This window comes from Hippichthys cyanospilos, chromosome 7 (assembly GCF_059441005.1).
Source record: "Hippichthys cyanospilos isolate Australia breed blue-spotted pipefish chromosome 7, RoL_Hcya_1.0, whole genome shotgun sequence".
Lineage (NCBI taxonomy): Eukaryota > Metazoa > Chordata > Actinopteri > Syngnathiformes > Syngnathidae > Hippichthys > Hippichthys cyanospilos.
In genome coordinates this window covers 22473924-22493284 of record NC_142375.1, presented here as the reverse complement: position 1 = coordinate 22493284, position 19361 = coordinate 22473924, and the positions used below count along the sequence as shown (strand labels likewise).

The following is a 19361-nucleotide window of genomic DNA, read 5'->3' as shown; positions in this document are numbered from 1 at the left end:
TGAGTGGCGGGGGGGGTTGGGGCAGTGACCCGTGACGGGACAGGATTTGGGATCAGAGGGGCTGGCCTCTGACCAGGCCCAGGAAAGGGGCCAACGCGCATTTTGCTGCTCTCTGTGTATTTTGACGATAGTGCCCCCCCCCCCCCAGCAACCAGCCGGGGGTCTCGTTAAGAGGGGGGCCTGTGTTTTTTTTTGTTTTCTTCGCAGTGAGGATATTTAAGTGGCGTGTTGTTTTTCGAGCCCTCGCGTTTGCTTGCTCATTTGATCAGCTCTTTGCACGACATCCACATTTGTTTGTGTTGCTTGCAAATCTTGTTGGCCTCTTTATACACAGTCAGAAGCCCCCCACCCCCCCACCCCCCAGGTTAGGCAAGGGGTTAAAATTGACCCCCTTTTTAAAAAATATTTATTTATATATATTTTTTCAAAAGTTAACTCTCACCTTGTGTGCATTCACTACCAAGATTTTTCTCTACCGCCAATTACATTTTTGATCCTTTAAATGAGTGCTTTCCGACATTTTTTTTCAGCGATGAAATAAGTTTTCAACCAAGTATCCCTTAATCAGTGCAAAGCATTTTTAGGTTTAAAAAAAAACTAACAAAAAAAAAGACTTAAAACATGTCATCAGTGTCTGATTTATAACAGTTTAGAACCTTTCAAACTTTATTTGTATTAGTTCACCAAAAATAATCAAGATGAAGTTTTCTCTTTTGGATCATAGAACAGATCTGTTTAAAAAAAAAAAAAAACTTAATTATTAAAAAAAATATTTGTCCACAAAAAATAATCAACATAAAATGTGAGCCCTGTTCTCAAAAATAATTTATAAATAATTATTTGTCCACACAAAAATATTAAACTGTCCTCTTTTGGGATTACTGCCGAGATCTGTTTACAAATATAAACCATAAACTTTTAATTAAAGATAAATATTAGTCCACAAAAAATAATCAACATGAATTGTCAGACCTGCTCTAAAAAAATAATTATCAATAAATACTTGCGCACAGAAAAACATTAAATATAAATCATCCTCTTTTGGGATTGCACGAGAGATCTGTTCACAAAAATAAATCATTAAAATAATTATTAATATTTAACCACAAAAAAATATTCAACCTAAAGTGTGTCTGACCTGTTCTCAAAACTAAATTACAAATAATTATTTGTTCACAGAAAAATACGAAAATGACCTTTTGGGATTATAGTAGAGATCTATTTCCCCCCCAAAAAAATCATTAACTTAATTATTGATAAATATTTGTCTGTTCACAAAAATAAGTCATTAACAATTATTATTTTTAACCACAAAAATATTCAACGTAAAGTGTCTGACCTGTTCTCTAAAAAAATAAATTATAAATAATTATTTATCCACAGAAAAATACAAAAATGACCTCTTTTGGGATAACAGTGAAGCTCTGTTTACAAAAAAAAAACAAAAAAACATCAAAACATCATTCCAAAATAAGTCATTAACTTAACTAATCAAATTTAACCACAAAAAAAAATTCAACATAAAGCGTCAGACCTGTTTGCAAAAGAAATAACTATGAATAAACATTTGTCCGCAGAAAAAAATTGCACTTAAGCGGAGCTGTCATTCCGCAGCGCGCAAGCTAGCATCGCTAAATCAAAGCCAAACGCAATATGGTTTCACGTCCAGCGCGTACTTCTGCATAAGCTCCGCCTTAATCGTCCCTCGCTGTTTACACTTCGGGGCCAAGCAATGAGGCATCGTGCTTGGTCGCCGCCTTTTAATTGGAGAAGCATGCCCGCTAACAATAACATTCGCCGGCAAGCCCGAGGGCGGCTTTGTCTGCTCTCCTTTACGCTCATTACGCTACAAGTTCCGCTTTGTTAGCGTCGGGGAAGGCCTCGCGTCTTGCCGTCATAACCCCGTTGCGTCTCGCCCTTCTACATGCGGACAATGTCTCGTTTGTTTGAATAAAGCCGTCGTGGATGGCAAAGGGATCGGATGTGCGGTCCCGTCCGCTTGCTGACTGTGGGAAGGGAATACCGGTACAAAATCGGGGCGCAAATCACATTTGGGAGATGTTTATCGTCAGGAGACCTACATAAAAGTCTTAGGGACCCTTATCCGGAACGGTGGTTCTCCAATTTTTTTCAGTGATGCCCTGTAAAATATCTTTGCAGCCAAGTACCCCTTAACCCAATTCTTGGGTAAAAAAAAAAAAATATATATATATATATATATATATATATATATATATATATATATATATATATATATATATATATATATATATATATATATATATATATATATTTATAAAAACTAAAAGAATTAAAATGCACCATCAGTGTCGGAATGATTAAACATTAGACCCTTTCAAACTTTATGTATTGGACCACAAAAACAAAAAAACCTTAAGTGTCCTCTTTTGGATCATATATGTTATAAAAAAGTTATTAATAAATATTTTCCCACAAAAAAAAATCAGTATAAAGTATCAGACCTGTTCTTAAAAAAAAAAAAAAAAAAAAAAGAAAGCATCCTGTTTCCGGGTTACAGTAAAGATCTGTTCACAAAAATAAAGCATTAACTTAATTATTAATACATATTTGTCCACAAAAAAATAATGGACATAAAGCTTAAGACCTGTTCTCAAAAAGAAGTAACTATAAATAAATGTGTGTCCATAGAAATATATGAAACATAAAGCGTCCTGTTTTGGGGTAACAGTAAAGATCTGTTCACAAAAATAAAGCATTAACTTAATTATTAATAAATATTTGTCCACAAAAAAATAAGACATAAAGCTTCAGACCTGTTCTCAAAAAGAAGTAACTATAAATAAATGTGTGTCCATAGAAATATATGAAACATAAAGCGTCCTGTTTTGGGGTAACATTAAAGATATGTTCACAAAAATAAAGCATTAACTTAATTATTAATAAATATTTGTCCACAAAAAAATAATGGACATCCAGCTTTAGACTGTTCTCAAAAAAAAATAACAATAAATAAATGTTTGTCCATAGAAATATATGAAACATAAATCGTCCTGTTTGGGGATAACAGTAACTATCTGTTCACAAAAATAAAGCATTAACTTAATTATTAATAAATATTTGTCCACAAAAAAATAAGACATAAAGCTTCAGACCTGTTCTCAAAAAGAAGTAACTATAAATAAATGTGTGTCCATAGAAATATATGAAACATAAAGCGTCCTGTTTTGGGATAACACTAGAGCTCTGTTCACAACAATAAATCATAAAATGAATTATTAATAATAATTTGTCGCCCAAAAATCATAAAAAAAGGCAGGATGTCCGCCATCTGGGTTTGACTCCAGAACATCATTGTTTTGTTACCACTGCAGGAGCTGATCCCGGAGTTCTACTACCTCCCTGAGATGTTTGTCAACTCCAACTCGTACAACCTGGGAGTGATGGAAGACGGGACGGCGGTGTCGGACGTGGAGCTGCCCCCTTGGGCCAAGACCCCCGAGGAATTTGTGCGAATCAATCGGCAGGTAAGCCCCGCGGCGGCTTCCGTGGAACGGGATCTCAACGGGGAACTCGTGGTTGGCTCGGTTCTCGTCGGCCGTCTGCTTGCAGGCCTTTCGACCTTTTCTGCGGCTGCTGGGCTTCGCTAACCAGCCGGTTAATATGACCGGACCCTGATCATTAATCATGCCTTGTAATTTTTTTTTTTTCTGCAGAGGGGTGGGTAGGGGTAGGGGGGCGGGGATGTCCATCTGCATGCTTTCGTTTTGTGTTTTTCCGGGCCTCAAAGCTCGAACGTGCTTAAAATCAAATTATTATCGCAGTACAAGGTCAAGTCATTTTGGAACTAAGCCCTTGTGGCATTATGTTACAAATTATGGAAGTTCCTTTGATTGTTTGTGTGATATCACCAATAGGGAATAAAACAGGTAGGGAGCTGAAATTTCCAGCAGATGATTAAAATGATTAAAATGCAAGATGGACGAAAAATAACCGTTGTCCAAATTTTGGACCGTACAAAACCAATATAATTACAATTTTGGAGATGCATTTAAATAGAATTTATTGCATTGATTTTCCAGGAATTTTTACAAAATTCAATTGAGCAGTGGTCAAACTATGTCAGCAAAGAGAAAAAATTTTGTTGTTTCACCTCAAGACAGTAGGTGGAGGTAGAGACCAGTTAATGGCTATGTCTTAAAGTGTCATCATCACATCACAGGCTACAAAGACGATTTTTGCAACATTTTTTATTTTTTTTTTTCCAGGCAATTTGATGCACTTTTTTCAGTTTTAGACGAAGCTATAACCCTTATAACCACTGTAAAAATAGTTAAGTTGCTGAAAGTTGATTAATATTGCATTTAAATAGGATTTATTGCATTGATTTTCCTGCAATTTTTACAAAATTCCATTGAGCAGTGGTCAAACTATGTCAGCAAAGAGAAAAAATTTTGTTGTTTCACCTCAAGACAGTAGGTGGCGGTAGAGACCGGTTAATGGCTATGTCTTAAAGTGTCATCATCACATCACAGGCTACAAAGACGAGTTTTGCAAAATTTTTTTGTTATTTTTTTTTCCAGGCAATTTGATGCACTTTTTTCAGTTTTAGACTAAGCTATAACATTTATAACCACTGTAAAAATAGTTAACAGTTGCTGAAAATTGATTAATATTGCATTTAAATAGGATTTATTGCATTGATTTTCCAGGAATTTTTACAAAATTCAATTGAGCAGTGGTCAAACTACGTCAGCAAAGAGAAAACATTTTGTTGTTTCACCTCAAGACAGTAGGTGGCGGTAGAGACCAGTTAATGGCTATGTCTTAAAGTTTCATCATCATATACAGGATACAGGATACAGATTTAGGTATACGGTACTTACACAATTTTTATCGATAGTAATCTTATTTGGGGGGGGGGGGGGGGTCTTTCCTGGGGGGGTCTTGGCAAAATATATTATATATATATATATATATTCCAAGATGGCTGCATTTTACGTGGTTGCTTTCTCATGAGTGTATAGAGGCTTACCAAATTCGAAGCCTCCTTCAAATGCGGCCAAATGTTTTTTTGTTTTTTTTTCCAATTTTCTTATTCGCAACGCCACACCTACTTTTCTCCCGACCCCGTGGCGAAACACGTTTGCAAACGGCAGCGCGAAGCGAGGACCGAAACAGCGGGTCTTTTATCGGTCGACTTGTAAAAACCCTGAGCCTGGTGGCGTATTGAGACGGGCCCTTAAAGGAGGATGGCCTGGCTTCGATCCAGAAAAAGGGCAACCCAAAGGGTGCCAAAGGATAAGGTGGCCGTACGGACCGGTGGGCGGACAGGCCGGCCCCGGTGACAGATCGCTGGCATTTGAGGGTGTCAGCTGGCACGGTCGCCAGAGGGATGAGCGCGGCGCTGAGCGTAGACGGAAGAGCGAAGGACTTAATGGGCTCCTCGGCTCACTCTGGCTGCCGGGCGCACTAATGGCCTCGCCGCAACAAGGATTCAGTCGCGCACGCACACACTCCGACCCGCTGTCTCCACTCGCGGTTATGAGCCCGAGATGATTAACAGCTAATTAAGGTCCAATCTGGAGAGGCCATTAAAAGCCTCTCAGAGTAAAGGATTGAACGCGTCGTCGCCGGCGTGTTTTTGGAGCCGCCGCCGCTTCTCGCCGGGCAATAAAAGTAATCCAGCGTAAGTTATGACTGCCGCAACAGATACGCTGCGCGCGAGCCTTGTTATTTTTCTGTTTTGGAAACACACTGCAGCGGGGAGCCTTTGTTGCCCCGACGACACGGAAAACGCCAGCGACGTGCTAACGGTTGGCGTTGATCGTTTGAACGCAAATGGGGAATGGCTCAATTCTTTACATTCTCTTTTAATAACAATTTATTTTAATTATTAAATTATCATTGTTATTATATTGTAGAATGATGCATTATTTATAATATTATATAATTAAATTATTTTAAAATTCTTATTTTATATAATTAAATTATGTTTGGATTATTATTATATAATTATTAAATTATTTTTAAACTATTAATATTTATGACATTTAGTTGGGTTTTTTTTAGGTTTTTTTTTAATTTAGTTGGGCTGGGAAAAACTCCAAAATAAAAGTGTAGCAAGGCATTAATGGCCATATATTATTTGGAAAACCAAGTTTTATTTTGAAGTTGGCCTTCTCGCAGCATTTGCTGCATGTTTTTCTGCCATGCAGAGCAGTAACAGTTGTTGCTGCAATTGGCTTGACAAAAAAAAAAAAAAAAAATGCTTTGAACACTCTTTTGAACTGAGGTACTTGAAGTACTCATACTTGTTTCAGCCCTAATTTAAAGTATATTTTCCTGAAATATTGTAAATGTTGTATATATTGTAATATTGTATGTTATTTTTACCGGATTTTGGCATGAATACGATTTTGTCTATATATTTCAATTTTAGAGGGCTAATTTGCTTCATTAGAAAAACAAAGAAAAAATTCCCAGGAGGTTCTTAGGCTGTAACGTTAGTAATAATATTTCGACCAACTTCAAAGGAAATAAGTGATAGGATTATACTGTATTTATTGTGTATTATTTGATGCATAATAATCCAAACAATTCTCCCCCCAAAAAAGATTTTCCATTCCTGTCCAAATCAGTAAAATTTTACACATCCGTAGTTCATATTTGCTTACCAGCAGACATGTTGCGCTCGTCATGGTGCTGACAGACCAACAAAACCACAAGCGCACACACACATACACACACACTGTACATATACATGAGGGTATTGCTTTATAAGTCGCACGCTTTGCAAACGGCGAATTGTGAATTTTTGCCGGCGTCGAGGGGGTCAAGATACGTGAGCGACGCTTCCGACTCTCGCTAAGGAGCTTTCCCACATGCTCAAGCCTCATCTGTACACACCACAACACGGCCTTGTCAGTTACACTCAAGACTTTCCCAACGGATACGTAGTCCACTTCATGGTCATAAAACCGTCATTGAAGTACCTGTCAAGTGGAAATATATGCCTTGTACATTTGATACAGCGCAGACCAGCGGAATTGAAACGATTCCAAAAGTCGCTCTGTAAAAAGAGGCTTTCGTAAATGGTGGGGAATCGAGTCGTCTCCGGCCACATCCTACCAAACGGTTCGCCGTCAATCAAATCCCACGTGTCGAAGATATTCGCGGAAATATTTCCGTGCGGCGATTCGCTCGCACGACCGGTGTGCATTCGGTTCTTAATGGCATCATGTGCGGATGCTTAGTGCCTTGACTTGCAAGTCTTATTTCTGTAAAGTGGACCCCCGTGTTACAGCGTCCCTAGCTTACATTTTTTTCATCTTGCGATGTGGAATGCTGAGTTTTTTCGTCCCTGCTTTACGGTATTTTCCCGGTTTGGCGAGAAAAACAACTGTCATGACCCTAGCGGCTTGGCTGTATTTGTGTTGTTTTGTCTCCATCTGCAGACGTTTTTAGGCAACTGCACTTATTTTCTTTTGCGGTCTAACGACCTCCATGCAACGTGTCACTACGATGATGGTTTGCTATCGGTCGGCCTCGCTCGTTTCAAAATGGCGGAACGGTAAAGCTTTGTTCTATTGTGAGTGGTTAGAAAAGCGCATTTTACTGGAAAGGGTTTGCCGTGGGTCCCAAGATTGCTAGTTGATGTTAAAGGGAAGTAAGATGATTTATATGGAAACCAAGCAGGAGATAATCAAGAAATACGAAGCTAGCATAGCCCAGGCTAACCTGACTAGGGAATATGGGCATAACAAGCGCCACTCAAAGGTAAATAAATCTAAATTTTTTATTTGTGATATTTTCTGATTGTATACATGTATATTAAATATACATAGCACTTACTATACTATTTTGGTCCCAATTTTTAATATGTACGTACAATTTCTATGTTCTTACCTGGGGTTCTAAACGTATTAGCTATTCAACGTAGGTTTGGATTGCCCGCCATACGGAACGGATTCATCTCGTAACACGGGGGCCCACTGTATTTGGTAAACTATAACAATAGATTTCCCCTTGTTTTTTGTCGTCTTCTTTTCACCAACGCGAGCGACCTCACAGATCTGCTTGGTTTACGTTTGAAGACGTCGTTACTCGTAAGCTAGCTTTCGTTAGCTATGCGTCATGTATGATCTGATCTACTTTATGACACAGAACGGCAAAATTGCTTCCCACACTTTCTGGAGCGCTCGAAGCGGCGGGCATCCATAATGAAGCGTCATGTGACATCTGTTTACATTCCCGTTTTATCCAAGCTTGCGCATAAATGTCATTCCCAGCAGCTACGCACGTGCGAGCCGAGGTAAACCACCGCAAGACGTACTCGCGCGCTGACTGACCGAGTGTCAGGAGGCCTCCCCGTTAGCTCCGCGCTAATCTCGCTAGCGCCCTTCACCGCCGCACGATGGGAACGGGGCGGCGCGGCGAGGCGCCCGCGGAGATCTGGATAATGTCAGACGGTGCTCGCCGGAGGAGGATGGCCCTTTGGCAGGGGAGGACATGTTTACCGCCTTTTACGAGCGCCCCCCTCCCGCTATTTCGCTCGTCGTTTTCGATGACATCACGGCGGGAGAGCCTGAGAAATGCGCTGATCTACTGCCGCTGACATGCCGGCTCGCTAATGTTGTCCTTCTCTTCAATCCTCCCGGATAAGCTCCTTTCTTCTTCTCAGACGTCTTCGTCCTTATCTGTCTGTCTCTTCAACGGACAAGTCGTGTCGGTCCATTTGGCTTCTGTTGAACTTTTTAGCGAGCCAGAAGCGTTCAAGACATAAGCTTAGCCGGAGCCGGAATGTTTAGCGATAGTTAGGAGAATTATCGTTTTTGATTCCAATAAGAACCACATTTAGCTTAAGGCTAAAGATGGGACGAGATCTCGTATCTCGCAAGTTTAAAATGGCACAAAGTTACTGCAGCACAAGATATGTTTTTGGTTTTTTTTGAGGGAGGGGTGGCAGGAGAATGCACTACATGACAGTAAAATAAGCCGCTAAATGTTGTGAAAAGGCCGAGATCTCGTACGAGGAGATCTCGCAAGTTTAAAAAGCCGCAAAATTTCTGCAGTGCAAGATCTGAATTTTGTTTTTGTTTGTTTTGATTTGGGGGGGGTAGGAGAATGCACGACATGACAGTAAAATAAGCCGCTAAATGTTGTGAAAAGGCCGAGATCTCGTACGAGGAGATCTCGCAAGTTTAAAAAGCCGCAAAATTTCTGCGGTGCAAGATCTGAATTTTGTTTTTGTTTGTTTTGATGGGGGGGGGGGCAGGAGAATGCACTACGTGACAGTAAAATACACCGCTAAATATTGCGAAAAGGCCGAGATCTCGTACGAGAGGATCTCGTAAGTTTAAAAAGCCGCAAAATTTCTGCAGTGCAAGATCTGAATTTTTTTTTGGGGGGGGGGGGGGTAGAATACGCAGGATAATGCGAAGCATGATAGTAAAATACACCACCAAATGTTGTGAAAAGGCCAGCAAACACTTCAAAATACACCCTAGCCCTCATATTAAATATCGTACGTTTTCATTTTGAAATTCTTCGCAGCGACAATGACGTCTCTTCCTACTTAGTGCACAAGCGCTTCCTCCACGAGTGAGTCGCGACTCCCGATGTAAGCAATGCCACATTGTTCCGTCATTACATTCAATTGCCCTTTCGGGGCACAAAAAATAAAAAAATAAAAAATGCTGACATTTCAGCTCATTTTAATGGACTACAATACTTTGATGCTGACATCCTGGCATGGTTGCTGTTGCTACTGATCACTTTTGAACAAACCGGGCTGAGTCTAATGTGTGAAAATTTGATGAGAGAGCTGTCTAAAATCTCGCTTTAATGTTAAGCAAATTAAAAAAAAATGTCCATTGCCGAATTGGAAATGTGTTGTTATTGATAACAATAAAACATGAATGGCTATTGAGTATCCAAATATGAATTGTCAATACGCTTGTGTGCTTATTTAATTCAGTATGAAAATGTTTTCATCGCTGATAGCGTTTCTCAATTTTTGTTTGGAGAACCCTCGAGCTAGCCTTGGCCACGCCTCCCCAAGATCTTGTAAAGTGCCCCGTTCTTTTACATTACAGATGTACAGGATTAACATGGGCATTTACCTCGTCAAACTCCAAAATGAAACCAAACCAAGACGTGCGGTCGGCGCCATTAGTTTCGCCCATTTACTCCCCAATCAGTGTTGTTTACTTGCTTGTCCCGCGCCGTAAATTGGACCACTTAGCCGCCCCCGGCCTGACGTGACGTGTTTGTTTTGAAGAGATACCGGCCCCGATCGCCGCTCGTTCCGCGAGAGTCTTCTCTTGGGGTAGATCGAGACGCTGAAAGATCGGGTTTCGGGTTTCGGGGCGCCGACGAGCGCCGCCGTTGACCCACGGCCGCAACTCTCGCGGCTGTGACCCGGCTAATTAGCGGAGCGGCTCGGAAGGTGGAGGACGGGGGTCCGAGGCACACACGCATCTGCGAAAAAAGGAAACTGCTGGTTCCCCTTCCTTACGTCACCCCCCCAATCCGTGTCAAGGCGGGCCCCTCGGCGCGGGCTCCCCGGATGACAGTCGGCTTCTCATTTACAGCGAGTTAATAAGGCCTTTAATCAGGGCGCTTGTCAACCTTGGGAACGGGGCGAGTCCAAGGGAGTTGATCTCGAGGATCGGATGACTGCAAGGGGCGAGAAGGCGGGGGTGAAAAAAATCAAAAAGTCAAAAGGGGGCAGTTGTAGTCAATGACGAGACGTTATGGATTCCTATGGAGATTTTACTCATTTGAATTTACCAACAGTGAACACTTACACGCTGCATATGCGGGTCCACGTTTGCAAAAAATACATCGGTAAAAATCACACCTTTCATCGAAATATTTTCTGCAAAAATTTTGCTTAGTACCTTCATTTCTGAAATATGACACACTTATTTTCCCAAAACTAAGTATTGCTGCGTCCTATAAACGGTAACTTAAAAATGCGATTTTGAGAAAGATTGATCCACATAATTCCAGTTTTGACGCACAGATGTGCATTTTTATATCGGTTGTATTCTCACAATAATCACCGTATTTCGATGAGTTAGAAGTCGGACGTCGGTTGGCTGTTAACGGTTGTTACGGCATTATTTTCGAGAAAAGAAGCCAGCAGACTGAACCAACGTCCGAGTCCATCCTTCACACAAAGTAATTTTTGTGTGAATTATTATTTTTTTTTTTAAATGGAGAGGATCATGTAAAGATTGTGACATCTCTGATTCAATTAAGTGTGCGCCAATTGGAGAACGTGAAAAGGTATTTATTAATTGCGGTCTTTTGGCATATACTACACACAATAATAAACTGATAGAATATGGATGGTGCACAACTTCATGGCAAAAAGAACTGGAGCTGTGTCGCGAGGAAAGGGAAAAACACTGGCGATGTTACCCTGGCGAAGCGTTCACTGACTGCTCACAATGTGGGACATCTGAAACACACCTGCAACAAATGTGCACTGTAACTTTTGGATATGAACACAAGAAAATATGAAGACTCTAGGAAGATCAGGTTTATTCTGTTTTGCTATCGTTTTTACATGGTTGCTAAACTCTTGGTTCGCTTCAATGGACGGTATTATTGAAAATACCAGAATTTGACCCTAAACTATACACAGGTGCGTCCTATGTTTGGGGAATCATGATAATTTGTTCATAATTGACACATAATATTCCCTATTCATGACTTTTGTAAGGATGTGGCCTGATTTGAAGCTCCTCCTCTTATTTTAACATAGTTCTTTCCCAAAGAGATTTAAACTGAGTATCTTCTTCAAAAACACAACGTAAAAAAGATATTTTCTGTTTACGTTTGCATGCAAATGAGCGCATGGACTTGTTAGCGTTTGGCTTTCCGTGAACGTCTTAAAAAGATTTTTAGAGCTGAAACTCTTCTGACTCATGGAAATCCCTCTCACTGTGTGTTCATAGAGCCATCAAAGACCTGTTGGTGGCCTTTCAGTCTTCGCATAAGGAAAATAAGGATCACAGTCATGGCCTAAAAGTTTCATACCAAAAAAAAAACAAGTTCTTAGGTGACGTTTTCGAGATGATGATCAAGAAAAACTAAGTGTCAGCCAGCTGCTTAAATGTTCACTTAGTATCTTGGCATCTACGGAAGGATAAAGTGTCTTTAGAAAATATCCAAATACGGTGCCTGTAAAGTGTCGGCTTTTGACAGCAACTCAGTCAAAGTGTCCATCTGCGGACGTCTCTGGGGATTTTTCAGGGGGGAGAGGTTTTTTTTTTTGGTCCGGCGACATGCTTTATGTTTCAAAGGGGAAAATAAGTCAAGTAATCTGACACAGTCTGGGCATGGTGGTTATTTTTTGGTGTATTTTCGTTGGCATTTGGAAGACGGCTCTGCTCAACTGGAAGGAAAAAAACAGAGTACGGATTTTGGAAAAGACATGTCTTACTGCTATAGAGAGGGTCCTCAATAGGCGGCGCTTGGACCTATGTGGATCCCAAATCCTTTGCGTATTTTGACCAAAGATGAATAAAGTGATTTTTTGTTTGTTTGTTTGTTTTTAGCAGCTTGTTCCAATGTTAAGGACTAACACAATGTTACAGTGGACTTCCGTTGTTACGAAGTGGAATACGAAGTTTCTCATCCCCTTGTTACAGCTTTTTCCCCGCCTTACAGCATCAACAACTATTACAAATTTCAATTTGGCGTGCGTATGGCTCTGCGATTCGCACCACGTCACCAATACGTCACTATATGCGTCACTGAATACGTCGCTAAGATGCTGGTCCGCTATTGGTCGGTGTCGCGGCGTCCCGAAGATGCTGGTCCGCTATTGGTCGGCGTCACGGTGTCACTGAAATGGCGATTATGCTAAGGAAGGTGGGAAGTAAGAAGATAAGTACTCTGGAAATTAAACTGGAGATAATCAAGAAATACGGAGGCTCGGCTAGGCTAGGCTAGCCTAGCTTAGCTAGGGAATGTAATTTTTTTTTCCATTATACTTTTTTCATCGATACCTTATTTAATTATATACATGTATATTATACATGTGTACAAGTAATACTATACTATTTTAAATATGTAAATACAATTTTACTGTTTTTACCTGGGGTTTTGCACGCATTAGCGACTTAGCATAGGTTTGTATCACCCGCCATACGACGATTTCGGCTCTCAACTTTGGAACCGATTAACGTCGTATGGCGGGGGTCCACTGTACATTGACGTTTCAGTTTGTTATTGTTTGTGAGACTAATCGCGCTACCGATGACAAATGCGAATCCCAGCCGTGCATTTTGTCAAATATGAAACAATAGTAACGTGGGATTGCGGTGACTTCTAACAGCCCCCATCATAATTTACATAAAGGCTTCTAAATTATTCATTAATTATCTCAGAGGCCCCTCTGGATGAGGGTGGCACACAAACCGGATACTAATTGGTCCATCAATAATCCCGCTTGGCTTTTTTTCGATCCTACCTCAGGAGTTTGCTATCTGGCCCAAACCTTCTGCTGCTTCCACACCAACCTGGCACACCGTCAAAACTGAACATACTTTGTCGCGCGACATTTGGGGTTTCGCAAGTCTTGCTTTTGTTCGGAACTTTGAGAAGCACGAGTTAATAAATAAATACAATAGATAATAAATCCCAAGGACATTTGTAAGACACTTTTTTTGCTACCGATTATCGTCACCTGTTCCAGTTCCGGGATTTCCATGCCACCCTGTCAGTGTTTTTACGAGTCCTTTTTTACGAGTCCTTCCTTAACGAGACATTCAATCCCAGATACTTAAGTATTAAATCGGTACTTAAGTACATTTAATTTCCAAATACTTAAGTATTAAATCGATACTTAAGTATTAGATCGATACTTAAGTACATTTAATTTCCAAATGCTTAAGTATTAAACCGATACTTAAGTATCTGGGATTGAATGCTTGGACTCTTAAAAAACGTGAAAATGCGTCCATGGCATCGAATGAGTCAAGTACAAAAGTGAAATTAATTGATCACTATTGGTAATTAACTACTATAGTATTCATGACTTTTTGATTAAGTGCTGAAGTAATCAATTACATTAGGTATGGTACTTTCTGAAGTACTTTAGTTAATCAATTACTTTAATACTCAATTATCGCTCACTTTAGGGAATAAGACTTGTGCAGTAATTTGACCTTCGTTTAGGTCATTTCCTTGCAGTATTTTAGCCAAAGGACGGCACAGCTGATTGTGTGATAACGATGTTGAACTTTGACATGTCGTCACCATCTGGGTAAAATTTCAGCTCCCTCCTGTCTCCTTTCAATGCCTTTCCTTCGACGTAAAGATCAAAAAGTCGGAAAAATACCGGAAAGGGCTTCAGCATTTCCGTGTAGGAAAAAGAAGTTCCTTTTGAAACAGCTCTTGAAAACGATTTCAAAAATGGCGTTCAAAAATGGCGTACCGTTCCGTGCCCGAGTTCCTGTTTTCTCCCCGCGGTTTCTTATGTGATTGCGAGCAAGTAATTAAGAGATCGGGGACGAATTAGCGGCGGAACGAGCTGTCAGAAAGTCGCATTTAAGTGAGGGATGCGCCAGGGCTCGCGCCGTAAAAATTTAAATGATATAAATTGCCGTTTAAGTGCAGCGCCGGCTAATGTTTCGGCGCAAATTAATGTGACACAAGGCAGCAATGACAATCAAAGGCTGCCTCATTCTAATTTGGTCCTGCTTAGAGGCGCTTTTGTGGCACCGACAGCTTTACACAAATTAACACAATTGCCTTCTTTTTACGAGGACCGCCATAAATGTTTTTTCCCCTCCTTGGCTGGCTAATGAGGAGGCAAAGCGGCGAGCGTCTCGCTGTTGGGCGCCGCGCTCGGTAGAGGGGAGAACAAAGACGGACAATTCTGCCAACGTCTCCCTAATGGACGACAAGAGTTGTTTTAATGGCCGGATGCCCCCCCTGTGATCAGATATGGACGCGTCGAGTTCTTTTTTGGGGAGGGGGGATACACTGGCGGGTGGCGCGGCAGGAACGGTGAGCCGGCGTTCTCCGGCGACGTTTTCGGGAATTACCGCTTCTCGCTGATGACGCGATGAACAACGATGGCGCACAGCTGTCACGTCGTCATCTCGTGTCATCAATATGTATAATCCATTCCGAGGTTGGGATCGTAAGGTGAAATCGTTGTATGGCGGCTATGCTAAGTAGCTAATGAATGCAAAAAAACAGGTAAAAGTATCGTAGTTTTATATACGTATTAAAAGTATGTAACAAAATAGTGTAGAAAGTACCGTATTTTCCGCACTATAGGGCGCACCTAAAAGCCTTATTTTTTTAAAAAAAAGCTGATGGTGCGCCTTATAATTAGGTGCGCCTTATATATGGATCAATATTAGGATTGGTAGATGGGTAATGAAGTGATAAAGTAAGCTTTAGCGGTTTCTTTTGCGTGTTTACAGTTGAACAAGGTTGCTCATATTGACATTGACTTATTATGCTATTGAGAATTTAGAGTTATTGAGTTATTACTTTGAGTATTACTATATTGTGATTGAAAAAGTCGTAAAAAATGTCATTAATTGAGGGTGCGCCTTATAATCCGGTGCGCCTTATATATGGAAAAATGTTTTCAAATGTCATTAATTGAGGGTGCGCCTTATAGTGCGGAAAATACGGTACTACTTATGTATGATTTACATGTACATAATTAAATACCATCATAAATAAAAAATCTCTGATGGAAAAATGCAATTTTATTTAGCTTTGGAGTGACGTGACTTGAGCTTTGTGTTTCTTGATTATCTCTATAATAATCATCTTCTTACTTCTCACTTTAACATCACTAGCAATCCCATGGCTAACCAAAAAAAGTTTGAATTAAGCACTAAAATGCACAATAAATGCGTTATTGTAAGTATTCACACAAGATCAAGTCTTGAGCATATCGGCATCTTTATAACACCGTGACGACGACCAATAGCAGACTAGCATCTTTGTGACGCTGTGACTCCAACCAATAGCAGACCAGCATCTTAGTGACGTATGAGCGTAGCGTGACTGAGCGAAAAATCTTCGAATTCCACTTTGTAACATGAAAAAAAGGTAAACTAGGCAAGAGATACCAAGATGGATATCTCTGTCCAAATTTTTCGTCAAGAACTGGTATAAAACGTATATTCGCATTGCGTACGTTAACACCAACACAATCATTTCATCGGAAAGCATTCGGCTAGCATTTGAAAAAAATGAACTCAAAACAATTATTTGCTCCTTTAAAACAGGACCGAATCCAGGTGACTCGCGACATTAGCAATGTTAGCCCAAAGGTGTTTTGATGTCAGTTTCCAACCTTAGAACCTTCATGTAAATTTTTTGAGATTTTTTTGTTTCTATGACGCTCGTAAAAATCCCAAAACGTTACCTTACAGGCCCTGGAGAGCGAGTTTGTGTCGTGCCAGCTCCACCAGTGGATCGATCTGATTTTTGGCTACAAGCAGCAGGGGCCCGAAGCCACCAGAGCCCTCAACGTCTTCTACTATCTCACCTACGAAGGCGCCGTCAACCTCAGCTCCATCACTGACCCTATGCTCAGAGAGGTAAGACGTACATTAGTATCCCTTTAAACCCTGGAAAACCCAAACGTACTGGCTATGTAGATTTTGTTAGTTTTGTTTGGATTTTAAATATTTGTTTTGGATGAAAAGAAAAAAAAAACATCCTACCTAACTAAAATCTAATCAGTGAACTCCTAATTGAATCAGATGGAGACATTATCGCCTTTACATCATCTCCGTTTTAGGAATATTCCTGTGAGAACAAGGATGGACTCGGACATTGGTTCAGTCAGCTTGCTTCTTTTATTGAAAATAATGCTGTAACATCCTCAACTAGCACGAGCTGCTGTACTGCAGAGATCTTGTCACAAAAATAAATCATTAACTTCATTATTAATATTTGCCCCCACCCCCCCAAAGAAAATGAACAAAAAGTGTCAGACCTGATCTAAATACGATTTAATTTTCAATAAATGTTTGTTCACAGAAAAATATTCAACTTAAAGTGTCCTCTTTTGGGATCATAGTAGAGATATGGTCGCAAAAATAAAGAATGAACTTGACAGGTAACGAGAGGTGGCACATGACAAATTGGGTCAAACCATTCGATTATGGGGGGGGGATCTGTCTTTTTACAACACTAAATTTGACTAACCTACTTAACCTTTCATTTGTTTTATGAACTAATATTTTCCTGAAACAATTCAATCATTATTTTTAAAGCATCTGTGCACGTTTGTTTGTTTGATTTAAAATGGTATCAAAAAAAACAAGCTCATTTCTAAGTTACATTTTATAGAAAGCACCCAAACTTTTGCCCTTCATTTTGTTGAAAATCATATTAGGGGAATTACGGTATTTGTTTTGTTTGACAAAGGCTTTAAGTTACATTACGTGCGCGCCGACTCAGCAAAAAACGCGCGTACGCATTAGGCCGAATGGATGTATAATGTGATTATTATAAAAGCAGGCGTCCCTTCGCCCCGCCCCTTCTTCATGGAGATGCCATTAGTTGGGAAATGGCTCCCGCGTATGAACGATGCGCCGTATGGCCGAGCCGAGCGCTCCGCTCCCGACTTCTTGGGCCCAAAGCGACGCGCAGCCAACGCCGCAAAGAAAAACGCAGCCGCGCAAACGACTTCCTGACAAGTTCACCAATCTGATGTGAAGTTAAAAAAAAAAAAGAAGAAGAAAAGAGCCAGCTTGTTGGCCGCGTTCCCATCGGCTTTTGCTCAGTTTTTGGGCCCGTCGTATTGGAATCATTATCAGCTTATAGTTGACAAAAATAAATAAATAAATGGCCTGTGCGTGGTTTTACTTTAAGAATGAGGTCCAAGGTTAGGGTTTTATTTGGATTATGTCCAAATTAAACATAACTTTAGATGTCAACATGGACTAAAAAATTGGATTTTTGCTTTCATTTTAATGAACGTATCAACTCATTGACTGCCATTGACGGTTCTAGACGTCAAAGATCCATTTTTACTGGGATGACATGAAATGAGTACATGATACTACTTGTACTTATACTACACACTTAAATCATTCAGTGCCAGTGACTGCGATAGACGTTAAAAATCAGTTTTTACCTTGCTGGCAGTGAATGAAGGACATTCAAAAGTGTGACGCCAGGACGTCCATAAAGGCAAAAAAAGGCACTTAAAATTTACAGTTTTTCAAATATTAGGGTACAGTATGATCTCAAAACAGTTTTCTGTGGAAATCAATAAATACATAAATAAATGATTATGTAAAAATAAAGTACTTGGGGTTGAATATCTAAAATTCCTAAAAAGATACTTGAAAATACGTCTTTGGGATTGAATGACTAAATATAAACATAATTTTAAACAAGACCAATACGTGATATATTGGAAAATGAACGTTGTATTGCAATATGCGTATTGCATCACTTCGTATTGCAATAATATAGCGATATTATCACTATCCCTAACCCTAATATATATATATATATATATATATATATATATATATATATATATATATATATATATATATATATATATATATGAAAGATACTTTAATAAATCATATTACAACATTACCATTAAAACTAAAGGTCTTACAGATACTTTGAAAAATTATAATGTATGGAAAGTGGAGTTACACGAACATGCTAACACTCTACCAACAAACCCGCTTAAACTAGCTCCTCCCCAATATAGCAAGAAGTTGGGATGTGTTGCTAGTTCGGCTTTAATCCAATTTAAAGCGTTAAAATGCCTTGACAGGAAGCGTATGCTTATCTTTTCAAATTTAGAGCAAATCAATTGGAACACAAAGCAGGCTATCGTATGTGCGCGCATGGTTATTAGCGGTTCAATTAGTATCTAAAATAGTCTCAACTCTTGTTGTTATTGTTTTGTTTTGTCTTTTCCTTCCAACAAACGCTTTGCTCTGCCACGGGAAGATTTTTTTATCATCAGCACTCGCGCATTTCTAATGATACAAATACGACGCCAATAATCGAGGCGACGGTCTTTTGTGCCGGACGGAGACGAGCCGAGGCTCGAGGCTTGAGGAGTCGTCTTCAGACGCCCTTCATGCTCAGTGGCTGCGGCTTGGGCGGCGCCAGGGGTGCTGCATCTTTGATTTATCACCTCATTCAACCTAATTCCCATCCAGATGTGCTTTGGCCTTATAGCCGCGCACACACACACACACACACACACACACACGCATGCAGATTCATGAGCGCTCCGTGCCGTGGCGGTCATTTGCACACATGCACAGGCCAAGCCCATTACACACACTTTTGCTTTACACACGCTGTTGGGTAATGGATCGGTGCCTCTTCATTATTTTTCACCG

At 40.1% G+C, this 19361-nt stretch overlaps 1 protein-coding gene across 5 annotated transcripts in view; it reads left to right on the top strand.

The window, feature by feature from the left end:
• lrba (LPS-responsive vesicle trafficking, beach and anchor containing) overlaps window positions 1-19361 on the top strand; it is a 192523-nt gene that overhangs the window by 150529 nt on the left and 22633 nt on the right. For all 5 annotated transcript variants that reach the window (XM_088418509.1, XM_088418513.1, XM_088418512.1 and 2 more), the window contains 2 exons: window positions 3354-3506; window positions 16404-16571. In XM_088418509.1, coding sequence (XP_088274635.1) covers window positions 3354-3506; window positions 16404-16571 — 321 coding nt within the window. The remainder of the gene's footprint in view (window positions 1-3353; window positions 3507-16403; window positions 16572-19361) is intronic.